The sequence below is a fragment of the Neophocaena asiaeorientalis genome, unplaced genomic scaffold, assembly GCF_003031525.2.
Source record: "Neophocaena asiaeorientalis asiaeorientalis breed wild unplaced genomic scaffold, Neophocaena_asiaeorientalis_V1.1 scaffold71, whole genome shotgun sequence".
Classification (NCBI taxonomy): Eukaryota; Metazoa; Chordata; class Mammalia; order Artiodactyla; family Phocoenidae; genus Neophocaena; species Neophocaena asiaeorientalis.
Window position 1 is genome coordinate 2,392,653 of NW_020175439.1, and position 15,452 is coordinate 2,408,104.

Below are 15,452 nucleotides of genomic sequence, written 5' to 3' on the forward strand. Positions count from 1 at the left end.
ACCTCTGGGTGAATGAAAGATCACTGACTGCATGTGGAAGTGTTCTTCGCTTTACCAGAAGATTTAGGCAGATGTCTTTAGTCTCTTGTTCTCACCAGTACCTCGGTGGACCTCAGCTCCTCCATCCCCTCCATCCAACTCAGCCTCTGGGTTTCCTTTGTTCCTCTTTTAAAAATCAGCTGTATTGAGATACTTAACATACAATTCAACTATTTAAAGTGCAAAACCAATGGTTTTTAGTGTGTTCACAGAGTTCTTCAACCATCACTACAGTTAATTTTAGAACATTTTCATCACCTCAAAAAGAAACCCTGTACTTTTTTTTTTTTACAAATTATGTATATAATTATATATATATATATCAATGTTTATTTATAAAACAGGATCATACTCTTCATACTATTTAACTTTTTATGTATCACATCATGACTTTTTAAAAATTTTTGTTGAAATAGTTGATTTACAATGTTGTGTTAGTTTCAGGTATACAGCAAAGTGATTCAGTTATATTCTTTTCCAGATTCTTTTCCATTATAGGTTGTTAAGAGAGATTGGGTATAGTTCCCTGTACTTTACAGTAGGTCCTTATTGGTTATCTGTTTTGTATATAGTAGTGTGTATATTTTAATGCCAAACCCTGAACCCTTTAGCTGTCATCTCCCAACTTCTCATTCCTCTCAGCCCTACGCAACCACGAATCTATTTTCCATCTCTATATATTTGCCTATTGTAGACATTTTATATAAATGTCAATATGTGGCCTTTTATGAATGACTTCTTTCACTTAGCATAATGTTTTCAAGCTTCATCCATGTTGTAGCATGTATCAGTACTTCATTCCTTTTTAGGGCCAAATAATAGTCCATTGTATGGACAGACCACGTTTTGTTTACCCGTTCACCAGTTGATCGTTTGGGTTGTTTCCACTTTTTGGCTACCTTGAATAATACTGCTGTGGAGTTTTTGCACAAGTTTTTGTGTGGCCATATGTTTTCATTTCTCTTAGGTACATACTCAGGAGTGGAATTCCTGGGTCTTATGATAACTCTGTTTAAACTTTTGAGGAACTTTCAAAATGTTTTCCAAAGTGGCTGCACCATTTTGCATTCTCACCAGTGGCGTGTGAGGGTTCTGATTTCTCTACATCCTCCCCAACACTATTATCTGTCTTTTTGATTATAGCCATCCTAGTGGGTGTGAAGTGGCTTGTTATGGTTTTGATTTGCATTTCCCTAATAACTAATGATGTTGAGCATCTTCTCATGTGCTTGTTGGACTTTTGTGTATCTTCTTTGAAAGATGTCTATTCAGATCCTTTGCCCATTAAAAAAACTGGGTTATCTTTTTTTTTTTTTTTTTTTTTTTTTTTGCGGTACGCGGGCCTCTCACTGTTGTGGCCTCTCCCGTTGCGGAGCACAGGCTCCGGACGTGCAGGCTCAGCAGCCATGGCTCACGGGCCCAGCCGCTCCGCGGCATGTGGGATCTTTCCAGACCGGGGCACGAACCCACGTTCCCTGCATCGGCAGGCGGACTCTCAACCGCTGCGCCACCAGGGAAGCCCTGGGTTATCTTTTTATTATTGAGTTGAAGAATTCTTTATATATTCTAGATATGGGTCCTTTATGAGATATATGATTTGTAAATATTTTCTTTCATTCTTTGGGTTTTCTTTTCACCTTGTTGGCACAGAAGTTTTCGATTTTGATGAAGTCTAATTTATTTTTTCTTTTGTCACTTATGCTTTTGGTATTGTATCTAAGAAGCCTTGCGTAACTCAAGCTCACGATATTTGCTCCAGTGTTTTCTTTTAGAAGAGATTTATAGTTGTAGATCTTACATTTAGGTCTATGATCCATTTTGAGTTAATTTTTGCGTGTGGTACAAAGAAAGGATCTAATTTCATTCTTTTGCATTTGGATATCCAGTAGTCCCAGCACCATTTTGTTGAAGACTGTTCCTTTCCCCCTTGAATTATCTTGGCTCCCTTGTTGAGAATTAATTGACTGTAAATATTGGGTTTATTTTTAGACGCCCAGTTCTGTGCCGTTGAACTACGTGTGTATCCTTATTTGAGTACCACTTGATAACTGTAGCTTTGTAGTCTCTTATCTCTTAATGGGAAAGTTAGGGCAGAAATGGACAATCTGGACTTTTCTCTTGCTTTCCCTGGTCTGACCAGTTGCTGGTTTCTTTAGATCCCTCCTCAGGTTTTCAACCACACTTTATTTCTCCTCAGTCATCTTGCTGGTTTCGGTAGAAGATGATATGTCCAAACTAATAGAGAAATCCCAGCTCTTGGGTACCACAGTGTTCTCCTAGCAATGCCCGCCAACCTTGTTCTGACTCAGTAGCTTGACTCTGATGAGCTTTCCCAGATGCATAGAATTAAATGGAACATTCGGGTTGTGAAAAGATGCTCTGGTTTCTGAAACTCTCAGATTGGTTAAGTTCAGGATAACACAGCTTCCTGTACTATTACAAGATTTAAAGATCTTTCTGACAGGCTCTGCAAGCAAGTGATTTCGGCAGATAGCTCTCCCAAGTGGGCCGTGTCGTAGCCTTCGAAGCCAGATCTTGCCTTCCCTGGGCCTTGCTTTCCTTGAAGGCATCGGCAGCACTGTTTTGTGAGCGCTGGGTTTACTGGTTTTGGCATCTTTGTAGTAGTGGAGAAATAGAAGATGAGAGGTCTGCTGGGAGAGGTGGAATTCTGGACAAGGCCACTTACCATCACTTTTAATATGCTGAGCCAAAAAATAAAACGCCTACGTGACATCTGGAATTAACAGCAATCATCCTGTAATTGTTCCCATTCCTTTCTGTTACGGATTGTGTGCAGTACATGCTCATTTTCAGATGGTAGTACCTAGAGCTTGCACCGTGAACTGTACCATAATTTAAGCAAATTTTAATTTCCATTTTGTGTTAGACATTAAAGAAAAAACCCTGTAAGCAGAAATTGCCCTTCATCAAGAGCTTCTACTAAGAGGCCCTGCACGTGGTGAGGGGTCAGGAAAGTGAACTCATCAGTGGTTATAAGAACAGGTTCTGGATTCTTTCTGCCCGAATGCATTTTCTCCTACCTGAACTTGGACGAGTTCTTCAGTCTACCCAAGCGCCAGTTTCTTTGTCTTTAACATGGTGATAAGGATAGTATCCACCTCCTAGAGTTGTTAAAAGGTTGAAATTTCATGTCAAGGACTTGACACAGGCAAGGGTCGGCAAAACTTTTCTGTGAAGAGCCAGATAGCAAATGTTTTAGGCTCTGGCCACAAGTCCTGACACAGCTTTTGTAGCACGAAAGTGGCTGTGAACAGTGTGCCCCTGAATGGGCGTGGCGGTGTTCCAGTAACACTTTATTTTTAGTAACAGGCTGTCCTGTGCCGATCCGTGGCTTAGCACGGTGCCCGGCACATAGCGGGTTTTAATAAATGCCAGCCATCCACGAAGTTGGGAGCTGCGCCTTGACCCTGGTTCCCATGCTCACCTGTTCTGTGTCTTTAACAGAACATCGAGGTGCTGGCCAGTCGGAGCAGCACCGCAGAGCAAACCCAGGTCGGGCCTGAGATGCGCGCTAAGGCTCTGCAGGAAGAGAACGAGAAGCTGCGGGAAAGCGTCCACGAGCTGGAGCGCACTGTCGCTCGGCTTCAGAGGCAGGTTGCTGACCTGCAAGGTGACGAGGCCAAAGCGAAGGAAATGCTCAAGAAGTACCAGGTGAGGCTCGCCGGACCCCGAGCCCAGGCTTGGCAGTGCCGGATCCTTCTTTCCTATGTGACGAAAAACACAGCGACTGGAGAAGCAGAAAGGGATTTATTATCATAATGGAGTAGGAAAGGTCAGGGCAAGCGTGATCATCTCCTCTCTGTAACCCATCGCTTCTGTTCCTCTCTGCATGGCACTAATGGGAGATGGGCTTTTAGAGCGGCCTAGAACGGGGCTGACAGAGTCAGGGTGGGAGGCACAGGTACAGGCACGGGAGTCCCCGTTTGGCCAGACATCAGACGTGCTCAACCTTTGGACACTGAGCAGAGAGGCCTCCGAACACCCAAAAAGGCCATCTGAACACTACCATCGGGCCCGCTCTCACTCATGACTGTTTATTCTTTTTTTAACAGTTGGTTGACGGTTTCTGAAGTCATGCAAGTCTTAACAAACCAATTACCTGGTTTGCCAGATCTCTAGAAGTGGGAGGCTGTTAGCAAGAGGCACGTACTGACGGCTGTGAGAGATAGCAGCTGACAATAAAAAGGGACAGGAGAAATGTAAAGGGGAGGTGTATTCTCACAGAGCTTCCCCAGATGGTCATCCATCAGTATCACCTGAAAAGCTTTTCTAAAACTGTGTGCTTGAGTCCATTCAACACCTGTTGTTTCTGAAGCTCCAGTGCTAAGGGTGGATATTTGTATTTTCCCAAAAATCATCTCAGATGATTGATGGGGATGTTCACCTCTGGTTAAGTATGGAGCTGCAGACAGGCACACACATCTGTACAGCTGTTGTGTCCTGTCGTGGGCCCATGACAGGTGCACTGTGACTGCAGCCTCTGCTGGCTGTGTCTGTGGATGTCCCCTACATGCCTTTCATGCCACCAAGTCAGCTTCCTAGGCATAGCACACATCTGAGTGTACACTGACCCCGTGTTTCATTGTAGGGAGAAACTCGGCAATTAGAGGAGGCCCTTGTGCATGCAAGAAAAGAAGAAAAAGAAGCAGCGTCAGCCAGAAGGGCCCTGGAGAGTGAGCTGGAAGATGCTCAGGTAAACTCTGAGGGCTGTTGTCTTTAATCCCCCACAGGAAGTTCGAGAAGCAAACTCGGAGGGACGTGTACAGATCGCCATTGGTCCTGTCCTTCCAGGCAGCTACTTTCATAATAATAACCGTCCTGGACTTCAGACTATCTATCTAGACCAGTGGTTCTTAACTGGGAGACATTTGGCCATGTCTAGAGATGGTTGTCACAACTGGGGAGATGCTACTGGCGTCTAGTGGGTGGAGGCCAGGGATGCTGCTAAACATCCTACAATGCACAGAAGAGTCCCCATAGCAGTGAGTTACCCAAATGTCAGTAGTGCCAAGGTTGAGAAATCCTGCTGTAGACATTAAAGAGCCTGACAGCTTTCCAAAGATAAAATATGAATTGTGTGAGGAAGGCCACCAGAATTGGTCCCCAAGGCAGTGTAGAGTCAGCTCTGTGGCAGAAGCCAATTTCCTTTCTCCTCTGGGCCAATAGACTCCTCAGAGTGCAGTCCTCCAAGATGGCTATTAAAAAGAGCAGGAGAAAGTCATTTCCTTGAAACTAGATAGCTATCTCTATTCAAAATAGGCAGGTTCCTGGAAAATTAGGTTTTCCCATTTGAAGGTTAGAAAGCCTGAAGTACATTCTTTAAAAAAAAAAAAAGTCTGCACTGAGGTTCTAAATAGACTTTGCACAGTGACCTCAGCGTGATCCAGGTGTGTCCCTCCTTCTACCTGCTGTGGGGTTTTAAAGAACCAGCAGCATCAAGCATCCCTCAGGCGAGCTTACGAGGAGGTAAAAGCCAGTGCTTCTGAGCAGTTGTCTTAGAGGAGGCTCTTAAAGTTTTCCCTTAGGACTTGCTTGTCTGTAAGGATAGGTCAGGGAGGGGCAGCCCAGCAGCCAAAGTGCAGGGTTTAAATCTCTGAGCTAGTTGGGCACAGAAAGAGAAGAAAAACATTTGTACCCTTCAGGGGCAAAAGTGTGCGCCTTTGTGTCACGTCCACACCAGGCACTGGGTGCAGCTATTACAGGCTCTGTCTTTATCATCTTTTGGTCAAACCAGAAAGTTTCACACAGAAGGAAGTGGTTCAGCAGCTGTGAATCTGCAACTCAAAGCTTATTCAGCGGAGACAACAGATGATGGCCTCAAGGTCTAAAGATCTTAATGTAATCGCCACCCACCCCCCATCTCTGGCTCACCATCCTTGCCTTGGAAATTATCCCTGACCTGTTACTTTTTGTTCAGGCCTGTTTTCCCAGTGGTGCTGAGATGGGGAGGGTGCTTCGTGCAGTGCGTGGCTGTGCTAGCCACTGGCAACGTAATCCAGCAAGAATTTTAAGAGGCTCCAACAGTCTCACCATCATTATCTCAATTATCTGGTCTCAAAAGCAGTGCTATGAGGGACTTCCCTGGCGGTCCAGTGGTTAAGACTTCGCCTTCCAATGCAGTGGGTGTGGGTTTGAGCCCCATTCGGGGAGCTAAGATCCCACATGACTTGCAGTCAAAAAACCAAAACACAGAACAGAAGCAATGTTGTAACAAATTCAATAAAGACTTCAAAAATGGTCCACATCAAAAAAAAATCTTCAAACAAAAAACAAAAAAAGTCGTGCTATGAAAAGTGCACCATCACTCAAAAATACTTTGCTTTTTTTCAGTTTGGGAACCAGATAGTCATTCCTTTAGTTCGATAACTTTTTCTGCATGCTTCTCCCAAAGCTGGCAACCGAAGGGAGCTTAACCCTTAGAGTAAGAGGAGAGAGTAGCCGGGTTTTTATCCCCCTCACGTAAGCATTTTACACCTCAAAATCTTTGTGCCTTTAGCAATCTGTTGCATCTTCGTGGATGATAAATATATTTCTTTACATAGTGGCTGAAGACCATGTGAACTTAGGTCTGATTTAGTATGACTCAGTCAGACAGTGGCAGAGGTTCTTAAAGGGGATGCCGTTCTTGGTTTGCTTCAGCCCTGCCACTTGGTTGAGGGTTGTGCCGCTGTGTAGATCTACCTGAACTGCATTCATGGCGAAGACATCTCTGATTCCCTTGAGAAATGGCTTCTGCAGATGGGGAAGCCATAGTTCTTTCCTTCAGGGAGGGATAATGATATATTCCTCTGTATGCCTGCACCTCCCATCCTGTGTACTGAGACCAGAAAAGAAGAAAGCCCCCATGCTTGTGTGGCATGGGCTCTGAGGAGACTGACTTCCTTCTGATCAAACCTCTCATTCCTTTAAGCGCTTTGGCTCACCTGCCACTTGGTTATCGTTAATACCGGGACCTTGCTCAACCGTATAGTGAAAGGCTTTGCATCCACTGAGATAATGGTCCCCAAGCTCAAGGGCACTCACTATACGTCCACCAACCTTGTGTTTTGGATTCTCCGACCTGATAAATTTTCTTCAAATTTTTGTCCCAGTGTTAGTCAATGGCCTTGTCTGGCTGGTCTTGGAAATACAGTCACTGTAGCTATAGAGCATTTCACACCTAACTCCTAAATGCAAAGTTGCCAAGTTGGCTGCTTTTCGTGTGAATTTGGGACATACTTTCTCAGCATGGACATATTGCAACATATTTCTTGAATCACTGAAGAGGCAGAGCATTGTTTAAACAGCATTTCTAAACTTTAGAGTATGTTAGAATTATCTGAGTAACTTTCAGATGCAAATGTGTGGGCTCCACTCTAAGAAAAATTGTGATTCCATCAGAACAGGCTAGATTTTGCATTTTAAGTAAGCAGTCCACCACTCTTGCCCGGTGATTCTGATATAAGAAATCTTTAGATCACTTTTGGGGATAGGTGTGAATTCTCAACCACTGAGTTTTTATCATATGCCTAATAGTGAATCTGGACTGTGAGGCATACTGAGATAGGAAATCTATTTCTTGCCTTTACAGATCTTACTACCCTGCAATAGAGGCAAGCATGCAAGAAATGTTTTAAAAATAATTTAGCGAAATTACTATTCTAGGCAAATGTGTATGCTGGGACAGGGGGTGTTGGCCAGGCCCCAGGCTCAGAGTGGAGGAGTCTGGGGTGTCTCCAGTGACACAGGAGAGCAGAGCCAGCATGGAGGGGTGGTAGGGGAGCCCTCCCCGAGCCAAGGGTGAAACAGAATTGCACTCACCACGTGGAGGTTGAATGGAGCCGAGGCTGGCTTGTCTGCTGGGCTGGGGCCCCTGGGATTGGGATCCAGAAGGAAGAAAAAGAGAGGCTGGGGGATCTGCAGGGGCAGGGGTTGAGCTGGATCCTGGCGGTTCTATGGGAAGGTGTTGATGTCCTTCTGTATTTCTTTTGTTCAAGAATTGACATTTTGAGATACATATTCCTGAGAGCTTTCTCCCACATGAAGGAACCAACCATACCTTGCTTACCTTACCCTGTGGGCAGCTTTTTGCCCCCAACACCACTAAATCAACCACAGACACAAGTCCCGGGGGTTGACTCTCCCTCTGGTGTGTGTCCGGCTGGACCATGGTGAGACTCACTCCTGCTAATTGCCCCCCACTGAACTCCCGATTACCTTTCTTTTACCACCTTCTTTCCCCAGCTGCTTTTGTTGACATTGGTTCCCTGCAGCAATCAACTTCAGCAGCCGGGCTCTGCGGGCTGTTTCTTTGAGCGCAGCCCTCCACAGGTGGCTTTTTGGCCCCAGGCCATGTGGCTGGCCAGCAGAGCTGTTCCAAAGCTTTGCACATCAGGAGTGCCTGAAGTGCTTTGTGAGTGTTTTCAAAACGCCTGAGTTACTGCACGTGACAGCAGCTTGTCAACTGTTAAGCACTGTGCAAATATAACCATTGTCCTTATACAGCCTCTGCAGGGACACGAGGCTGAGTAGGTCCGAAGCAGTACTTGTACTAACCCACATTCAGCCCTCAGTGCCTGATAACATTTTTCTTACGATCTAGCTCCTGTTTGGGTCGTGCTCCCCCATTCTGAGCTGTGCCCCTTCATGATATCCTTATGCCAAAGGCCTTAACACTCAGCCGTTTAAAGAGGCCACTATAATCTTCCAAAGATATTTTAGGATTTTCTTTTTTTTCTTTTTAGAGTTGCATGATTTTTACGTAAAGGACATCAGTCTGTATAATGTTGTGAGATGAGAGCCTCAGAGGAACCCAGGGGAAACATCACACCCAAGATGGTACATTTTATAAGAAGTACTAGTATTTGGTGCTGATTCACTAAATAACCACTCGTTTGTACTTTTCCTGACTAGTGTTTCTTCCGTTTAATACTTTCTGTCCATCAGGTTCATCAGCTTGTGGATTGTCAAATTCCTTTCCTTCTATGTGTGAGTCCAACCCATGGATTCTGTTGATTATAACTCCCCCTACCCAAGTGGACTCTTGGCCCATGGGGTAATGTTCTTTTTACTTACAGATTCATTTTTAGCTATTTTAATTGTGAGAATCATCTGCATAGGAGAGAAAATGCTCGAACATTAGGTGCAGTGCTGTCTGTCACAGGATGTCAATTGCCACATGGGTTTAAGTTTGTCTGATGTATAACTTTACCTCAGTTTTCAAGCATGAGTTCTGTCAGGTTTTTGGACACTATCCTGAATCACCACCTGCAACAGCCTTGGCCGTTTGCTGTATTTCTGTAATGCATCCTTCGTCTGTCCTTCATTCCTGCGCATGTCTCTGGTTAAATCAACTTTGCGTCTTGGTCCCTGGATTGCAGAGCCGACAATGTCCTTGTGTCTCTGTGATGGCTTTATTTTGATCCTTTTTGTTATCACTGATGTAGCAGGTCTGATTGCTTTGTGGTGTGGCTGTGAAACTCCCTGTGCCACCTGTTTCTGTGGCTGACCTGGTAGGTAGGTGATAGCACTGTCCTTTCCCTGCCATCTGCAGAGAAATCTGAGTCAGGCCACCCAGGAGCAGAGGCAGTTGTCTGAGAAGCTAAAAGACGAGACCAAGCAGAAGGAGCAGTTAAGGAGACTGAAGGGTGAAATGGAGAACGAGCGATGGCACCTTGACAAGACCATCGAGAAACTGCAGAAGGAGGTGAGGGGTAGGAAGAGGGGAGGGAGAGGAGGAGGGAGAGGGCGTGTGACCCAGCCCCCCTGTAAGGGCCTGATAGAGCTGAGGAGACCTGCAGTGCGTCTCAGCACACATGTGTCAGGGATTTGCAGCTCCCGGGAAGCAGCTCTTCGGACTTGTTGATAATCCCAGTCACAGGGGAACTGGTTTAGAAAATGCCCTCTGGGTCCTGGGCCCAGCTCCTCTCAACAGCTGCCCGAAGAAGCCTGGCACGTCACTGCAGACTTCACAGATGTAACCTGAATCAGAACCTCTGTCTTTGTGCGTCATCTGTGTACTTGCACCTCTCTTTCTTGTGCAGGAGTATGAAAGGCAGTTTTGAAGCCCAGTAGTTAGTTGCTGCTCCTTTGCCCTAAAACACCCAGAAGGGAAAAGGCACAGAGCTGATGGAGCCACCCTGAGTAGCTGCCATTTTTTTGACACCTACTGTGTGCCAGTCATTTACCAGCTATTTTTCTTTTTTCTTTTTTTACATTTTATTGGAGTATAATTGCTTTACAGTGGTGTGTTAGTTTCTGCTTTATAACACAGTGAATCAGTTATACATATACATATGTTCCCATATCTCTTCCCTCTTGCGTCTCCCTCCCTCCCACCCTCCCTATCCCACCCCTCCAGGCAGTCACAAAGCACCGAGCTGATCTCCCTGTGCTGTGAGGCTGCTTCCCACTAGCTATCTACCTTACGTTTGGTAGTGTATATATCCATGCCTCTCTCTCGCTTTGTCACAGCTTACCCTTCCCCCTCCCCATATCCTCAAGTCCATTCTCCAGTAGGTCTGCGTCTTTATTCCTGTCTTACCCCTAGGTTCTTCATGACATTTTTTTTTCTTAAATTCCATATATATGCGTTAGCATACGGTATTTGTCTTTCTCTTTCTGACTTACTTCACTCTGTATGACAGACTCTAGGTCCATCCGCCTCACTACAAATAACTCAATTTCATTTCTTTTTATGGCTGAGTAATATTCCATTGTATATATGTGCCACATCTTCTTTATCCATTCATCTGATGATGGACACTTAGGTCGCTTCCATCTGCTGGCTATTGTAAATAGAGCTGCAATGAACATTTTGGTACATGACTCTTTTTGAATTATGGTTTTCTCAGGGTATATGCCCAGCAGTGGGATTGCTACCAGCTATTTTGTATCTAACTAGAATTCCATCTCTATGTATTGTTTTAATCTTGACAACAGCCCTGCAAGGTAAAGATTATGGTTTCAGTATTTTTAACGAATACACTCCAGAGACCCAGAGAGAGTAGGTAATGCCCCAGCCATGTAGCTGGTAAGTGGCAGAGCGAGGATGTGACCCAGGACCATGGATCTAGCTCCAGAGGATGTGCTTGTTCACACCTCCATGCTACTTCCAAGTTAGAGGAGACTAATCCTGGGCAGATCACGACCAGGTGCTTTGCAGTCTTTGGGGTGGGGTGCTACAGAAGAAAGCAGAGGAGACGTGTTGAACTGGGATGCTAACCTAGCTCCCTGGCCCCAGATGGAGCATTACAGGGTGGGCTCTCACCCATGTCACTTCTTCCAGATGGCTGACATTGTTGAGGTGTCCCGCACATCAACGCTGGAGCTCCAGAACCAGCTGGATGAATACAAGGAGAAAAATCGCAGGGAACTTGCAGAAATGCAAAGGCAGTTGAAGGAGAAAACTCTAGAGGCAGAGAAGTCCCGTCTGACTGCCATGAAAATGCAGGATGAGGTAATGCCTGGCCAGAGCAGTTCCTGGTTTACCCGTGTTCAGAATATCCTTCAAGACTGCTTTGAAACTCTTCTAGGAGAGGCTTGGGGTAGATCCTTAAGATAGCGTTTGTGCTTGATTCTCAGGATGGTTACTTTGGGGCAGATGGCATTCTAAGACACAGAGGACCCTCTGAGGGCCTCTGAGGTTAAGTGGACACAGCTTTAGTTTGACCATTTTCGTGATTAATCCAAGATCTGCCTAAAAAAGCTTAGCTGCCATTGGTGCAGCACCAGTAGTGTACCCAGCTGTGTCTAAATGATTTATATGTATCATTGTTTTAATTTAATCTTAGAACAGGGATTATAATAACTAATTTTTCTTTTTTTTGCCATTCGTTTAAAATTATATATATATAGACTTTCATTGCCGTGGGAGTGGTGGGTAAGAGTTTCAGAACAACAGAAAAACAGAAATCTTCAGGAATTTATGAATACTGAGATTATTAAAACATATTCTTGGTTTTATATTTAAGAATAATGGGGCGAAGTAACCCAAATGTTAGCTTCCTTCAGTCTGGACTTGTGAAGAACTGTGTGTAATAAAGGGAATGTTTTTGATTATTTTAATGGAAAGCTGAAGGCTCTAAAATGCAAGTACAGTGTAAGCTGATTTCTGCTCTGTCTCTTGCCAGCTGCATGACATTGAGCAAGTTACCCCAATTTTCTGAGCATCTGTTTCTCCCTCTTTAAAAGTATACAAAGTAATAATGATTTAGTAATTAAATGAGGTAACGTGAGACTATATGGCAGAGGGTCTATATATCCTGGACACTGATATTAGTTTTTTCTTTTTTTTAAATTCTAAAGCTTGCTTTTTTTTTTCATAAGCAGTGCCAAGAGCACTAAGATTCCACAGGAAAACAAATTTTTCTTCAAAAAACAAACTTTTATTATCTTTGATGATCAAAGGAAGGCCGCCCATGAGTCAGCGCTGAAACTGTGTGAAAGAACAATGGATATTTATTACAGGCTTCTAGAATACTTCTGAAAGGACCCTGGTAACAGATTCCCCTCTGGTTCAGGGTCTTAGGATACAGGACTCCTAGTAAGAACTGAAATTAGCATATCGACAGCACAGTTCTCTGGCCCTGAAGAAGAATCATTTCTACAGCAATTGGGTGGGAGGATTCTGATACTTGCCAGAATGCAAACACCTGGTATCCTGTTTTGATTTCAGAAAATCAGTGTCACGGTGACCCCTGTAAAGTGCTTTCCCTTGGTTTTTGTGTAACTATTACTCTGCTAGAATCTTCGGGTAGGAAGGAACCTTAGAGACCCTCTAGTTAGATAAGGAAACTGAGATCCAGAGAGATTAGTTAAGGCCAGATAGAGACCAGTGTTGTTTGTAAAAGGGCAGTAATTCCAAAAAGGATTCCTTATGATGAAAACAGAGATGGCACTTCCTAGATTTTCTCAGCGGTCTAGCCCTGTGAGGCACTATTTCCATTTGCATGGCAGAAACAGACACCTCATTAGTCTAGAAGGAAACTGCAGTCAGACACCACCCTAAGTCAGGATGGTGAAGTCATGGAGTCGTTTAAAACAAAAATGAATTAATAAGCCAAGGTCACTTGGGATCCTTGAGAAACTCAAGCTCAACTCTGTTCACCACCCTCCACCACATTTTGGTTGAGCTGAGTTAAAGCTCTCAGTAAATAAAAGCTGCAAGGGTCCATCCACCCTAAGTGCTGTAGTACTGCCTCCTTTGCTTTGAGAGAAATAGGCATTTTACCTATTCTGCCTTTGGCATAGGGCTAGAAAAGTTCTGATGAAGGTCATCGTTAGAGAATTAAGACTTAGAGTTCACTGTTCAGTTTATTTTCTAAATCCCACTTAGCAAAGAGCAGCTTCAACTACTTAAAGGTAGCACTAGTAGGTTCAGAAGTTATTTACTTACTCATGATTCCAGACACTGTACTGTTCTCTTGTGCATATCCTTATAGAATACTCTTGGTATGATGGAGCCCTTGCTAGATGTTAGGAGGGATCTGCTGGGCGTCGGAAGGTAGGAATGCGCTGGGCATTGGGGAAGGAAGGGTGAGCTGTACCATTACCTGTCAGTCTTTCTGACTCTATAACCCATGTTCTTTTGGGGGTATTATCTCATTTGAGTCTCACGACAGCTTTGTAAGGTAGGTTTTATATTTATCCCAGTATTGCAAATCAGGAAACTGAAGCACAGAGAATTTTTTTAAAGACTTTTTTTTTTTGGAGAGATTTTTTTTCATGCTCTGGAGTACCTCTGTATCCAAAGAATGTCTCGTCATCCTTTCTCCATGGGATGATTTTCACTTCGTGCTTTCACTCAGTCACCACCAAAACCAGACTAGGGCCTTTATCTGGAGATGTCTTCTTTAAGACTGCTGTTTTCATAGAAACTTGAGGTGTTCCTATCAGCCTCCAGGAGAGGAACACAGTTCCTAGTCTTCCCTCTGGGCTTCCTAAAGTAGCCTAACCTATTGGGTCCCCAAAAAGAGTATCTTTGAGACTTTCCCAACTTTTCCGTGAAGATCACCCCCAAAGGCTGGTACTCTTTCATGAAGTTTGCCACTTGCTATCGTATACTCCCTGAAGGAAATTAACCCTTGGTGTATTCAATTCCTATGACTGGGCTTTCACCTGCTACCCTATACCACCTCCAGGAGGGAAGGAAGTTGAGAACCAAACAGCCTCAGGCTTCACCGAATCAGTCCACAGAGATGTTTAAGGAGTACCTTCTGTGTGCTGAGTTGCCTAGTTCCCTTGGGGAGATTCCAGAGGAGTGGAAAACACAGACAACCCCTTGCGAATCAAAGCTGTCGCTTGCACTTTCTTCAAAGCTATTAGTTCAGTGCCACCTTGTGGAGGAACAAAACACTGTAAATTATGACAACTGATAACATTCTGCTAGAGAGTAGTGGTTTTCACTTAATTTACATGTTTATATTAATAGATTTTGTGCCTGCAGGTTGCTGTGGGGTCATGATTTTAGCTTTTATCTTCCCCCAGCTTTAAAAAACCTCTGTTGAGAGGAGCCTGATACGGGTGGGTGATAGATTACACTCTGGGAGGCTCTTACTTAGTTCGAGGGCTTTCGGGTATCTTCAGCCATGACCTACAACAATATTTGCTTGTATTGCTTTTTTCTGTTATATTTAACGCTGGCCAATATCTACTGAATTGAATTTATAACCTAATGGGTTGCTCTCTGTAGCTGGAAAAGCGGCTTCTTTTTACAGAAGAGGAAACTGCGGCCCAGAAGAAGGTGGCACTTGCTCACGGGCTTCTGAACCCCAGTGGAGTGTGGGGGCTGCCCAATTCTCTTCGGGGTCAGCCTGCACATTGACGAGATCTCTGTGCTCCTGACTTGCCGGGATAAGCACCCTAGCCCCTCTTCATTCCAGACGCGTCTGTTGGAGGAAGAGTTACGGGACTACCAGAGAGCTCAGGAGGAAGCGCTCACGAAAAGGCAGCTTCTGGAGCAGACGCTTAAGGACCTGGAGTACGAGCTGGAAGCCAAGAGTCACCTCAAGGATGACCGAAGCCGACTCATCAAGCAGTTGGAGGTTTGTGGGCGGCGCGGGTGTGGGACTCGAGGGAAGCAGACTTTCCGCTCACGCCTCAGCCTTTGGGCAGTCTTTGGCTTTTTTTCTCTTGAACAGCAAGACGGTAAAAGTCATTTCTTGATTTGAGGAAGAAGCTAGTAGTTTGTAGACTCATAAGACATCAGAGCTGGAAGGAATGATGGAAATAATCAGACAGTGCTCAAGGCCAGGGAGAGAGAGCTGGAATTTAAAATCAGTGGAATTCCTGATTCAACTTCGCAAATCAATCGAAATAACTTTTAAAACCTCCAGGGGACTTAGTAGTAGTTTATATCCAGGGAGTGATGTTTCAACCATTAAAGATTTTATTAGATGGGCCCTTTGAGAGGC

The 15,452-nt window shown here is 44.5% G+C and overlaps 1 protein-coding gene across 2 annotated transcripts in view; it reads left to right on the forward strand.

Moving 5' to 3' along the window:
- CGNL1 (cingulin like 1) overlaps positions 1–15,452 on the forward strand; it is a 154,433-nt gene that overhangs the window by 118,547 nt on the left and 20,434 nt on the right. The window contains exons 9-13 of one of the 2 annotated variants that reach the window (XM_024767821.1): positions 3,505–3,711; positions 4,649–4,753; positions 9,593–9,745; positions 11,327–11,497; positions 14,922–15,083. In XM_024767821.1, coding sequence (XP_024623589.1) covers positions 3,505–3,711; positions 4,649–4,753; positions 9,593–9,745; positions 11,327–11,497; positions 14,922–15,083 — 798 coding nt within the window. The remainder of the gene's footprint in view (positions 1–3,504; positions 3,712–4,648; positions 4,754–9,592; positions 9,746–11,326; positions 11,498–14,921; positions 15,084–15,452) is intronic. The other variant, XM_024767822.1, reaches the window with a different exon arrangement.